Source organism: Megalops cyprinoides, chromosome 3 (assembly GCF_013368585.1).
Source record: "Megalops cyprinoides isolate fMegCyp1 chromosome 3, fMegCyp1.pri, whole genome shotgun sequence".
NCBI classification, from domain to species: Eukaryota; Metazoa; Chordata; class Actinopteri; order Elopiformes; family Megalopidae; genus Megalops; species Megalops cyprinoides.
Genome location: NC_050585.1, coordinates 52788174 through 52802968, shown reverse-complemented (window position 1 = coordinate 52802968; position 14795 = coordinate 52788174). Strand labels below are relative to the sequence as shown.

At 45.3% G+C, this 14795-nt stretch overlaps 1 protein-coding gene across 7 annotated transcripts in view; it reads right to left on the bottom strand.

Annotated features, from left to right (window-relative positions):
* The window catches only part of nrxn2a (neurexin 2a), a 575558-nt gene that overhangs the window by 396539 nt on the left and 164224 nt on the right, over positions 1-14795 (bottom strand). For all 7 annotated transcript variants that reach the window (XM_036523412.1, XM_036523417.1, XM_036523416.1 and 4 more), the window contains one exon: positions 8090-8107. In XM_036523412.1, coding sequence (XP_036379305.1) covers positions 8090-8107 — 18 coding nt within the window. The remainder of the gene's footprint in view (positions 1-8089; positions 8108-14795) is intronic.

Sequence of the window (14795 nt, the reverse complement as noted above, 5' to 3'; positions counted from 1 at the left end):
ATATCCAAACCATATCACGTTCACTGTAAATTTTTATGTATTTACATTTTGTGAGGATAAAATATTTATTTAGTTCCAGTAGTGTTCGTACCTCATAAGAGCAAAATCATATCATCTTTGGCATGACTCCCTTTAGCTTTTCCAACAGATTCATAAGGATGAAAGCACGAGCACCGGCAGCTAGATGATATTTCCTGCAAATACAGCACAGCCAGGCCATAGGTGCAAATAAGCCTAACAGAGATAATTTAACCTAGAGACAGGCTAGAAGTGGCAGCTTATTAAGACACCTAAAATGTCATATTTTGGTCATTATTGTGGTATTCTCATTTCCAATTCATTGCATTAATCAGAGGTAACAAGGCAGGCCCATTTTTGCTCAGTTTTGTGTCTATTACCATATTACAGTACATCATGTAATTTGTCATAACTTACCCTGTAAAGGGAAATTTGTTGAACTTAATAAAAATAGAGGCCAGAAACACTCTTATCAGGTATTATTTTAGACAGGCTTATGGCCTGAAGTGAATCTCGAATTGAAATTGAAAATAAATAAATGAATAAATAAATCAAATTTAGTTGGTTTTAAACAGTTCCAGGAAAAGTTGATCTTCTGCTGTGTATTGGTCGCTATGGACCAATCAAAGCACCTTTCTTTGAATAACACAGTTTATGGATTGGTTTCAGATATTAAGTCGCTGACTCAGGTGGATAAGTATCTTGTACTGCCCCTACTTTATTCAAGAGTATTGTTATATTTTACCTATATTAGCAGTGTAGGTTTGAACAGAAGCATATTTAATAAACATAAGCACTTATTCTGGCACCCAGCAGTCATGTACACAGTGCTCACAGGGAGTCAGCGCTGACAGAGCTGGGGGAAGGTGAAACAGGTAAAAGTAAAAGTAACAGCAGTTTGCGCCTCAGGAATGGGATTCAGATCATGAGGAATTCTTTATTCGCGCCTGATCAGAGTGTCCCATGCGGAGATGTTATGCTACACTAGGCGAGCATTCTGAAGCACCTTCGTCATTCACACAGTCCACCCATCCGGAGGGCTCATGCCCGTCGCCTATGCCAGGAACGTTAGCTCGGTACACCGAAACACTGCGATTATCGATTATCGCCGTGATAATTTGCATAAGCAGATAACAGGAATGAGAAAAGCTCAGCTTCAACATGCAGAAATCAGCAAACCGCATTTGCCTTGTTCTGCATTCTGCACAGTCAGGAACAACTGAAGAAAAACAAAATAAAAAAAAAAAAAAACACAGAAAGGAACAAAACACCCCCGTGTTCCTGTGTTCCTGTGTTCACCGGTGCCCCGGGACATTTGCTATCGATTACTAAATCCTGTGATCTTTGCTGACATCGCTGGGCTCTGCTCGGTCGAGCTGCCTTATTCTCTCGCTGTCTTAAGCGCGTTTTCATCTGTTGGGCTCCCCTCTCTCTGTTTCCTTTACACCCGGATAACCGCTGTAATGAAATTACACACCCCAGCGCGGTTTCTCCCTTTATTCTTATTCATGAAAGCGTTCGGTGATCGGGGAGCGGGAAGGCCACTGTGTAAACATCACACTGACGGGCTCGGCAGCTGAGACTCGGAAATGAAGTCTCTCCTCTCTCGCGTCTTGTCTGGCTGTTCAGTGCACGTTTCCTGGTAAAGTAAAGGCGCGGATAGCTCTCTCAGGGCTCCTCTGACACCAGCATATCTCTCACCATCCCGGGGTCAAAGGCCATCGTCTCTCATTCCACACTCTGACAGCTGGTTGCGGAGGAGGTTATGAAGCAATTTCATATGTATTTACTTGTTTATTTCTTTCTCAAAGCAGGAACATGGTGTGGCCTCTCTCCATGTCAGTGTCACTAGAGTGGCCAGGATTATACACGTTATCTACCAGAGACTGACTAAAAATGCAGCCATATTAAAGTAAATGATTTTGATTTTAAAGACAAACAACCTGATATAAAAAGTTTTTTTTAATTAATGAAAACAGATAATTCAGCTGAATAATCAAAATGAACAGTTGTATGATGCATTTTGACCCCAGACCAAATGGAAAGGGGGGCGGGGTTACATTACAGGAAATAGCAGTTCCGGCCCTCTGTGGTATCGTTTATGCGCTAGGCAGATGGCCTTATCAAACAGAGGGCAGGAGATTTACTGAAGCGATACAGGTGAAGCACCTGGCTCCACCAGGGAGAGATTCAGCATTCATCTTTGTTGTGCAGAGTTCAATGACTCCGGTGGCTTGCTATTCCCCTGCAAAGCACATTCAGCTGTCCGTACGTCACAGAACGCCGTCACAAGTAAAGCCACCTCTCAATTAATGATGCAACAGCATCATTAGAATATGTACCGGCAACCCTCTGGTTACAACTTCTGCTCCCTACCAACTACACCACACTGCTGCTCCCTACCAACTACACCACACTGCTGCTCCTTACCACTACACCACACTGCTGCTCCATACCACTATACCACACTGCTGACCTACTCCTTACCACTACACCACACTGGTGCCCTCCTGCTAGGCCATTGGTTTGGCAGAGAACGTGTGTCCCCTAAACCTTTTTGCAGAGTAGACCATTTAAAGATCCAGAGGAATAAGGGGGTCAATGTGTTCATGAAATTAATCTGAGCATATTTTTAGTAGGCATTCTATGAAAAGACCAGTATGCATTGTATCAAATCAAAGAAAACTAGACAAAACAAAACGCCTGTGTAGACTTGGAAAAAAAAAATCATTGTAATTAATTGATGTAAATATGTGTGAATGCAATATGCTTAATAGCAGAAAATAACTGGCATGCACACAAGATAGGGGCTGCAAAGCTTCTTTGACTGAATGCACTCCACGCACAGAGGCAGCATGGTCGATTTTCACACCATGTGAGTGCTTCTGACAGCACTGTTAAAAACCCAGGCCTGTTCCAGAACTATTCAAACAAAGGATAACTTTTACTGAACCTGATTTAAACCCCTTTTGTTTTATGCAATGAAACTCTGCTTGCATGTTTGGACGTATTCCAACGATCAGGCTGAGAATTTCAGTATGGCAGTACTGCTCCTGTAGAAACTGTCTGCAGCAATAGAACTTAAATAAATAAATGCATACAGGCGTTTTTCAAACTCCAGCTTCTTCGAGGAAGACAAATGCATACCCTCTCTTAGTTCAGCAGATTTCATGCAGAAATTCACATGAAGCAAACTTGCAAACTAGCTCTCCCAGCAAACTCATTTGCTGCGAGAGCTAGTTTTTTCAGATGGGGCTTTTTTTAAGTCGTGATGTGCCATCTCTTTGACTTCAGTCTTACTGCCATGTGAAAGATGAGGTGTGAACGGTAATCACTCCTCCATTACAGCCACGGTGTAATTCGATTTACGATTAGATTTGTTAATGCCCTTAATGCAAGCCATACTTCAAATAAACTATTAGTGGTGGCTATTTTTCCATTCTTACCACTCTTTAAAAAATACAATTAACATTCAGATTCACATTCTTTGCTTAATTAAATCAAGAAATCAAACGGTGATTCTCACACATTTACAATGGCTTTCCATTAAAAAAGAAACTTTAATGTGAGTCTGGGGATACAGACAAGAACTGGAATAATTAACTACTTAGTGCACCGGCACCTAATTATTCCACTGAAAAGACATTTCTCATTAGCTTTTCTTGGTGAAGTTATTATATTTTTCTTTTTTCCCTCTAGTATTTTCCAGGATTGGGTAGGATTTCATTTTGGACATTCATAAGATCTCACAATAAATACACACAAAAAAAGACTTTTTCTCCTGCTTCTTCTTCTCCATCTTAATTTTCCTTGCCCATTACTTCCTCACAAATACTACATCACAATCCCCTAACAATACCTCTTGCCATTGGTCTGTCCTGTCTGGATATCCTGACCTCATCATGTTCATCCTGTAGTCACATCTGTTCAATGGAGCCAATTAAAAGTCAGATACCCCCGGCAACACCGAAAGCACCTGGGTAACATTACAGTTATGTCTGTGTTTGTGTGTTTGCACGCCCACAACATGCTCTGGGAGGGTTTAGTCATGTCATGCAGCTACCTTTCAGCTCTCTCTGCATCACAGGTTTGCGAATTGGAAGAGATGAACTGGAAAGCTGTGTGCATTCACTGATCACAAAGTTAGCGAGTAGCCTTATCTGCCCCAGGGCATAGCATAGCTGTGACATCAACTTTTCATTTACCCTTTGTTTTGCCTGGATTTACTCCATCTCTGATCCCTGATGGTCAGCATTTTTTACAAACCCCTAAAATATGTGAAGTTATAATGTTATAACATGCCTTCTTCACACTTCAACACACTACAACAAACCAGTTTGCTTAGCAGATGCGTTTGATCTGGGATACTTGCATCCGTTATGGTTTCTACATGTTATCTGTACATACAGCTGGATATTTGCTGAGGCAGTTTGGGTTAACTTTGCCCAAGGGTACAATCTCAGTGCTCCACCGGGAGATGAACCCAGTCACCAATGTCAACCATTTATCCAAAACTCCAAACAAAATAAGTGGGTTCCAAAACACTTTTTTTCCTTGTATATGTCATCAATCACCTCATATCGAACTGTTGTATTCTTTGTGGTCGTTAGTATATAGTTGCAAAGGCTTATAAATGTTTTTAATGAGATGGCTGTTCACCAGAACAGGGCTCTGTGACTGCCAAAACAGCGGATTGTGTGATTTAAAAATAATTACAAGGTAATTTTAGCAGGTTAATAATTTCAGGTCGTTTTATCGGGTTAATACCACAATGATACCTTTCCCCTTGAGACTGGCAGTTAGCATGGATGCATTTTGCCACAGATTTGTACTTGGAGATAGAACACACAAAGCTCTTTCTGATGAGGTTTGGGAATTCCCGTTTCAGACTCTTTTTTTCTTTTTTACATCGCGTGGTGTTGTGGTTTCAGTATTGTGTATGTGTGTGGGTGTGTGTGCGCATTTGTTTTTGCTTTTTGGCTGCAGTGCTGCGTGTGTGCGTTTGTGCGGTTGCTTCTGGCTGCAGCGTGATGTTTGTGTGTGTGTGGTTGGTTTTGGCTGCAGTACTGCGCGCGCGTGTGCGTGTGTGTGCGTGTGTGTGCGGGGGGGGGGGGGGGGGGTTAGACTCAGAGACTCAGAGTGTACTGTAATGATCTGAGTGAAATGGACCGTGATCACCCGCAGCTGCACGACCATCCCAGTCCTCCCTTAGCCTTAAATCTGCCAAGCACACATTACATCACCGCACCCCCGTCCCGCGCGTCTCCGATATGCACATCCGAACCCGGAGCGCCGTATCATGTCAGCACATTTCAAAACAGACGGGGGCGTGTTTCAATTAATATTTTAAGTGTAACGCTTTATTGTACAGACAAACACACGCACACACACCAGCGGCACAAATCTGCGTGTCCTGTGACAGGGTCTGAAATGAATCCCCACCAACCCGAGAGTGCAGGTAGATTTTCTCTTTGGCTGGTTAAATTCTCGGGGTCACTTGCCACTCTGGCGGGTGCTTTTCATGCCCCTGTAAAACGCAATCGTTTATGACTTTACTAACTGAAAGTAAGGACTGCAGGACCCTTTCGCCATTTACAGTTGTGGAAGTCTGTTCAGTTACGAGCTACATAAGACAGCGCGATGCAAGTTCATCTGCTGCAGGACCATTTGGCTTGATTCGACAACCAAGCAGCTAATTTTGGTCCGAGAGTCACTAACGTATTTTTCACATGGTTTATTTTGATAGCTGGCTGTCATATCGATTCAAAAACGTGGACACACTGACTAAACGCAGTGAACAGACGGCACACACACACGGCAGACCCGCATGCCATTGGAATATAAAAATCTGGAAACTTCAGAGTGGCTGCGAGGAAGTTTAATTACAATTAATCGATTCTTAATGTTTTTATATAATCTGTTTAACTAGCTAACTAACTAGCTACAGCACCAAGCATTTTAGCTGTCATATTTAGCTGTAACGTTTTCTTGCTGGTTAGCTATAGCCTATTTTAGATTCTGATGCACGATATTGCTACCACGCAGATGTGCAACTCGCAGGATCCAGTTAAAACGTGGCTTGATTCGCAATAAATTACTCTGGCTGGAAAAGAATCCGACAGGCTGGTGATTTTTTTCATCTACCAGCAACCCTGGCTAGCCCACCAAAACGCTCGTTTCGGACCCTGGACTTCAGCGGGTTACCGTTCACGTTTGCGTTTCGCTTGCGGAGAGGGGGAAGAGCGTTGGGTGCTTTCGCAGTGAATTCCAGCACACCGAACCCTGGTCCTCCCAGTCTTTGCGATATGGGGCTTTGAATATTCGACCTTGGCAGCACCCCTCGCTCCTGGCATCACTTTCAGTTACGAGGCAACGCAGAGTCATGCCAACCATCGCTCTCCCTTCGCGGATAAAACAAAACCCGCCAAATAAATCCCATTTTTACATCCTTAGCAGGTGCCTTTTTCCAGAGCAACTGGCAGAGCCGAGATTTCACACATCGGCCGTCTGAACAGCTGAGTGCTCATTACAGACAGTAATCGCTCAAAAGTCTGAGTGCTGTACCCTGTTCAGGATTCAAACTGGTGACCTGCTGCATACAGTAGGTTCTGGATAAGTTAACTTCTGGATAAATTCAGTTCATTAATCACTTTGCCACACAAGTACACAATAAAGCACTTTAATGCTTAGCTGTAACAGCCTATGGGTCTGTACCCACAAATTCCAGGTTTAAGTACATCTGACTCGATGATACCTAAATTAAGCCACATCCAGTCTAATTGTCATGCAGACAGTTTTAATGCCATAGCTGCAATGTGTGGGCCAGTGTGAGGTATGATGTAAAACCTGGCCTGGAGTAGTACTCCTCCCGTCACCCCGAGTGAGGAGCACCCAGTGCAGCACTAGAGCCCATAACCAACAGCGCCATCGCAGAGAGGCTGGGACTGAGAGCCACGCAACAGCATGTTTTAGGCTCTACACCCAACATATTTCTTTCACGCTCGAGTGAATTGTAAACATTACGTCATGTTTTGTCTAAGGACGACTAAGGATGGAAAAATAAAAGCTTTGTGATGGCTCGCCGCGAATACGACAGGCGTGGGACTCGTGCAATCAGCCAGCGAGCCGACTGGCTAAAAAACAAAGGATAACAAAGCAATCCCCAGGAAGCGTGAGCTGACAGAGTCTACAGCCTCAGAGCAAGCCATCTCTGAGGTTTACACTCCCCCCAACCGAGCACAAATGCGACCGCCATCATTCTTCACAGTCCTTTGAAACGCGTCCAGATTCCCATACAAAGAGATCACAAAAACAGCATCTCTGCAGACACAATTCAGCACAGAAATCAGACATCAGCCTGCTCTCGGAAAATCTATATTTCTGAATGCGTGTAGCAGAAGCGTCCGCATTAAACCTGGGTAGTTATGGTGTTTGTTCCCTTACCGTGGAACTGGGCCACAGAAATGGGCCTGAAATTTGATGAAGAGATCAAAGCAATCTCTGCCAAATCTCCAAAACTGACTTCATTCCCTCTGAACTGAAGGCTGTTGTATCTCAGATTTCCTCTTTTAAAACCTCTGAGCAGATGCCTGTCAATTTCAAGTTTCCACCCAATCACAGATTAATCACAAATCAAATCAAATAAAGAAATAAATAAGCAGACAGCTCTAGAATATGCAAAATAACAGTTCATTTCTGAAAACCTTGAGCTGGATAGGAAACGCATGGCAAAAACCACTGTGGGAAAAACAACAACAAAACACTGGAAAATTGTTTGCTATGCTTATGCTTCACAAGTAGCAATCATTACAGCCACTATTATGTTCAAATGTAAAGCAAACTGAGGATTTATTCAAGCTTTGTTTATACATTAGAATGGCAGAAGAAAGGGAACTCCAATACTTCAGAAAGGACACTTGAGACGTGATGACCCAACATCAGTGCCTGGAAGTCAAGCTTTGCGCTACACACGTACATTCCACAGTCTGTCTGATCTGGGATCAGGTCAGAATGTGAGGACAGCTGTGTGTGACAGTGGTGTGTGCATAAAAGGAAAAGGATGCTGTCTTACCAGTCTGTGATGAGTCACCTGCAAAGACAAAAAGACAGTTTCAGAGCAGAGATCACGCTGTAAAACCCATCAACTGCTCCCCTACAAACACACACACACACACACACACACACACACACACACACACACACACACACACACACACACGCACACACACACGCTAAACACCCCGTTTAGAAAAAACTTTAAAATGATAAAAGAAAGGGGCTCGTTAACAGTCCAGCTGGAACATTTTTCCCCAAAATCTTAATAATTGTCATAATCCACACAACCAAAGAAAAGCCATAATGGGTTTCTTCATTTAAGACATTATTATTTCATGAAGCACAGTGCTTAAATTGGATGAACTTCACTATGTAACAGTTCAGACTTGCTGAATGGGTGTTACAGTTGCATGTCAACAGAAAAGGGCGATCCAGAAAAAGGTTTGAGGAGGGAAAAGGGAATGGAGAAACTGTATAGAAGCCATTATGCTAAAGGCTAAAGCAATTTGGAGACAGGGAGAATTTAGAGTGACTGTGTAAGATGTAAATAGCCCGTGAGTCTTTCAGGCTTTATTGTATTTTGTCAGTTGAAGAAACTGTTCCACACAGCATAAAGCAAAGAGAATGGAGAGGGTGTGGGAAATGAATAGGGCTATAAGAGAAACACTATAAATAACACACAGCAGCACTGAAAAACCATCACCATTAAGACATCAGAAAGGGGCATACATTTCGATATGTAAGCGTGCATTCCTGCATCATCCAGGGGAATAAATGGATTCTATTCACCTGTTTTTTATTCACAGATTTCATGTTCACGTTACTTTTTTGGTTATTAATGTGCATGACATTGCCATCAACAAAGTGTTGCTCCAGGCGAAAGCAGGTGAGCTCAAAGACAAGGGCAGTGGCAGTCAGGACCTTGCCATTTTTTTTTTTTTTTTTTGTGGGCAGGACAACAAGGGGGATATTGCATTTCTTCAACTGCAATTTTTCATGTGCGCACTTAAGAGGTGTGTGGGTTCCAAGCTCGACTAAAACATCTGACATTTTGGATACACCCCTCCACTGACAATAATAAGTACGGATGACGGAGGTTATCTCCCTCTCTCTCCCTCTCTGTCATTCAGCCTGCTTTTCTGCTCGTAATAAAAACTGAACCGAATAAATCAGGTTCTGAGAGATGTGAACGGGAGAGATCAGAATTTTCAGTAACACCGAGCACTGACAGTCGCAGTTCTGTAAGCAAGTGTCTCTGTACCTGACACAATATACCAGCTGGGTTATGCAGAATTGCTGGGGTCAGGGGTTGGCGTACCGCACAGGTTTGGAAAGAAAACACACGCTCCCAAACAGTGCCGGCTTTTTGCTTTTCTGCGGCTTCACTCCGAGTTTTGAAAGTGCAGAGCGTAACTCCGGGATGTACAGAATCACCTGCCATTTCTGCGAGGCCACCCGCCCCTTTCTCTCCACTTATCGCGGCTGTGTTGTTTGTTTTGGTCGGTCCCTGTGGATGCGTGTAATAAACACTCCTGTTCTTACAGCTGAAAAGCTCCTCACGTCCCTCCTGTGTGTGCTTCTGACACGCCGCTTCTGTCTTCCTCCTCATAAAGTTCAGCAACACTCAGGGGCCTTGTGTTTTCACACAATGATCTTTATTGGTGAGAACACCGCGCCGTTTTGGACTGAGCCTTCGTTAGGGAGATGTGCCATCTCAGCGCAACAGGATCTTTCTCCCTTGCTTTCTTGCTTCCTCCTGAGGGAAAAAAGTTGCTACAACATTTTTTTTCATTGGCTGATGGCAGTCGTCCTCATCAGTGTGGCTTATGATCCCATGACGTTCAGAACGTGTTTCTGTTGAATTTTTCTGATGTGAAAAACAAACTAACTAACAAAAACTAACAAAAAATGCATTAGGCTGAGATATCTCCACTGGTTACACTGCAAGATTTGAATCGTTAATCTGAAGTGCCATTTAAGCAAATGCTACAATTTTGAGAATAGTAGTAAACACATGGGGACCTTGCAAACTGCTGTTAGGCCAGAATTGTGCTCTGTGCTGCAGCCACAACAGAGCTGCCAGGGATCTTCACATCATATTTAATAACACCCTCCTGCTCTGACGAGCAAGAGTAAACTCACAAAACACACAAGAGAGGATGCCCTTCAGCATCTCTCAACATCGGCAGTCTCAACGTCCTTCCATTTCCGAGCTTGGCTTCTTCTGAGTGCAAACCTCACTGTTCTGTGCCCACACAGGTGAGAGGCCTTTTCTCCGGCAATCTAAGGGAGACCTATTTATGACACTGTAAATGCCATTTATAGACAGAGAGGTTTGGGATGTGGCCCAACCTCATATTGAACTAGTCCCTTCCAATTAATCTCTGAACAGCACATGACATTTTACACCTAATCCCATAATGCACCTGGCTTCTCACAGGGGCTCAGGTTAAAGTACTTTTGCTCAAGGGTGGAAAGCAGGGACCCCATACAGAATTCGCACCTGCAACTGTCCGGTTACAAGCTCAGCTCCTTTAACCACTGTCCTGCAATGGTCTTTAAGCAAACCCTAAATCCAGCCCCCAGAAAGCTCTTTGTCCTCACCATGACCAAACCAAAGTGTTGAACCTTCTTTGATTTTTATGCAACATTTTTCATCTGTTTCAGTATTTGTCAAGCCTATGATGTCAGCAAAAAAGGAAACCCTTGCATAAGTTCTATCGATTAGCACAGAGTTTCTCTGTGCTGTGAGTTTGTAGGAGAGCTCTCTGTGCTGTGAGTTTGTAGGAGAGCTCTCTGTGCTGTGAGTTTGCATTCTGTGAGAGGGAAAGGGATTACTAGCATCTCCTTCTCTCTATGTTCTCCCAGCTCTGTGTCACTGAAGCCCTCAGACACATGCTGACGTCCTAAAAATCATCTCTCCCCCCACTGCCCCACTGCATGCTCCATTTCCCTATTTAGCAGACACACTTTGGAGGCTGGGAACGATAGAGAGAGAGGGAGAGAGAGAGAGACAGAGGGGAAGACAGAGAGAGCGAAGGGGGAGAGCGATAGAGATGGGGGTAGAGCGAGCAAGCGAGCAAGAGAGAGAGAGAGAGAGAGAGAGGGAGAGAGAGAGATAGTGGCGGGGGGGGGGGGGGGGGGGGGGGCATCCCCCTCCAGGCAAAGGAACATGCAGAAGAGATAAAACAAGGCCCAACTGAGACTTAACTAACCGTAATGCAAGACATACAAATGTGTTCCTAACCCAGATTCTTCTTTTCTAAATAGGATTAGGGCTGGCACAGTGAAAAAAACAAGGAGGCAGAGAAAGGCAGCGGAAATTGCACACTCTGAGGAGCATAAATAGGGATGGTGAGGTGGTGGTGGGGAGGGCTGGGGGGGCGAGCTGTTTGCTGCAGAATGGGAAATGAGCAGGATTTGCCAGACTCTGAGGGGAAGTCACTGCCATGACAATCAATTCTAAATCCCCAGCTTTGGGTGTGCCGCTCAACGCTGTGGAGCAGCTCGACATTCCAGTCACGTCTCCGGGCTCGTCTGTCCTTTTCTGGCTGCGTCTGGAGGAACGAGCCCTAGAAACGGCACAGCACTCCCTCGCTTACTCACTCACTCAACGGCTGACTGACTCACCCACTCACTGACTCACTCCCTCACTTACTCACTCACTCAACGGCTGACTGACTCACCCACTCACTGACTCACTGCATTATTTACTCACTCACTCAACGGCTGACTGACTCACCCACTCACTGACTCACTCCCTCGCTTACTCACTCACTCAACGGCTGACTGACTCACCCACTCACTGACTCACTCCCTCTATGGCTGACTGACTCACCCACTCACTGACTCACTCCCTCAATGGCTGACTCACCAACTGATTTGAGACCCACTCACTGACTCACTGACCTGGTTACCCATAATGCAGCAGGGCACAGCACAACCTTGTTTGCCCTCTTGGGGGCTAAAAAAAAAGCCAGCAAAGTAGTTGCAGCTTCCAAAAAATCCCTCTTCAGGTATTCAGGTTGATTGCATAAGGGAAATTTTGGGATGCTTGCATAATGCCCATGTCATGGCTGGACTCATAAGAGAAGCAGCATTATGTGGAAGTGGCATCATATTTTTAGAAGTAAACTATCTTCCACACAGAGATGTACAAAGATGGAAAAAAAGAACAAACACATAGCCAGACCCGAGAACACAACCCACACTGCATGCATTCTGGGAGAAAACATCCACAAATCACATCTGATTTATAATCCAGCCCCGTCACTTAATGTTTACTGAAGTAGCACAGGTTAAAAACTTTACTCAAGTGTTCAAAAGCCTGCAACCTTCATTCCACAGCACCCCGTCCCCAGGGCCGCTGGATCAAGCGTCTGCCGGTCGAGCAGAGACACTGCCGTGTGACGGGGCGGCAGGAAAAAGCAGCAAGGTGACTCTCCCTCCCCCCATCTCTCTCTGTATCTCTCTCCCTCCCTCACCCATCTCTCTCTTTCTCTCTCTCTCTCTCCCTCCCTCACCCATCTCTCTCTCTCTGTCCCTGTCCCCCTCCCTCTCTCTCAGGACGGAGCTCAGCAAGGACACAGAGATGGCTGTGTGTTTGCCCAACAGTGGCAGTCTGGCCACTCTCTCTTTTCAAAGGCCTCTGTATCAGCACCAGCAGCTGCTCCACAAAGATGCCCCCTGGCTGGCAGGTGACATCACTCACAGTCACACCAGGAGAAGAGACCAGGATTGTGCAGCTGCAATGAGAATGCATGGCCAGGCCAGCTCCAGGATGTGCACACCTACACACACGCACACGCACACACCCTAGCAGACACACGCACGCACACACTCCAGCACACACACACACACACACTCCAGCATGCATACACTCCAGCAGACACACACTCCAGCACGCACACACACGCACACACGCACGCACACACTCCAGCACACACACGCACACACTCCAGCACACACACACACCAGCAGACACACACGCACACACTCCAGCAGACACACACACACACTCCAGCACGCACACACTCTAGCACACACACACACCAGCAGACACACACACACACTCCAGCAGACACACACACACACTCCAGCATGCACACACACACTCCAGCACACACACGCACACACTCCAGCATGCACACACACACACACACACTCCAGCATGCACACGCACACACTCCAGCATGCACACGCACACACTCCAGCATGCACACGCACACACTCCAGCACGCACACACTCCAGCACGCACACACACACACTCCAGCACACACACACACACACACTCCAGCACACACACACACACACACACACACACACACACACACACTCCAGCACGCACACACACGCACACACTCCAGCACACACACACACACACACACACTCCAGCACGCACACGCACACACACACACACACTCACTCCAGCATGCATGTGCGCACAAACGCACATACATACATACACACACACCAGTATGCACGCATGTATATATGCACACTAGAGCACGCATGCTCACACACACAAATACATAAGCATGTACACTTATTTACACACACACACACACATCAGAACAACACTACTGAAAAAATAAAATAATAAATAAAAATCTCATTGTATTAAACAAGTTGACTGAATTTGGTAATATATTTCAGGCCATCACTGAACGCAGAAATAGCAGCGGAGAGTATGCAGTATGGGGCTAAATGCCTGAAACAGCAGAGAGCTCCCAAGGCATTCTGGGTACGGAAGGGGATAAGGCCAGACTTCAATTCAGATTAATTACCAAGATACAAACGGCCTGGCTAATTTATTTGATGCGTCTACTGTACTCTCTCTTCTTTTTCATATTCCCCCCTCCCCCTCGCTAACCATAGCTATCTGTCAAGCTTGATTCCTGCAACTCTGGGATAGAGCTGAAACAGTGTATATTACTTATTTGTTTAACAAAATATGCATGTAAGTATGCATGTATGTATAAACCTGTCAAAACTGCCCACTGATGTAAATGGCATGGCAGTCGGCAGTGCTGTACTTGTGTGTAAATATCCAGCAGGAATGAGGGGCTGGCCAGGTTAACTGTGCTCCTCTGATCCTCTGCTGGGGAAAGCAGGCAGAGACGCAGGTACAGCTGCGCTTGGTTGCTTGGTAACAGCACCAGACAGCATGGAGCCTGTCACCTTTTCTGCAGAATTATAATGGTGAAGAGCAATTTGAACCAGAGGGTACAGGAGGACAAAAAAACCCCTCAATTTCAGACAAACCCAGGATATAAATGACGAGCAGGAGAGACTTTTACTCTTCAGCCTAAAAGGAAGAGGCTCAGAGAACTGCAAGCCTCCCCTGCTGACACACTGCTGTTAGGACACGCTTCAGCTCAGCACACACACTCATCGAGGGGGACTTGCAGGTCCTACGCTGTTACTTGTTTACATACATGTTTACATGCATACTGGATGTTTACTGAACCAATGCAGTTAAGGCACTTTGCCCAGGGCTGCAGGAGCAGCATTAGATCTGGGTGCCCAGACCTTGGCCTGTATCCCAACTCATGTTACACATTTGACAGGAAGAAAGAATGGTTGGAGGGAACAACCTCTTTAGTCTGGAGACTGCAAGAGATGGCCGGCGTGGTTTGCTGTGTGTAAGAGCCACCGGGAATGCTGCATTTAGACAGTGGTGTGGACAGCAGGAAGGGAACATGCCTTCATTTCTTTTGGT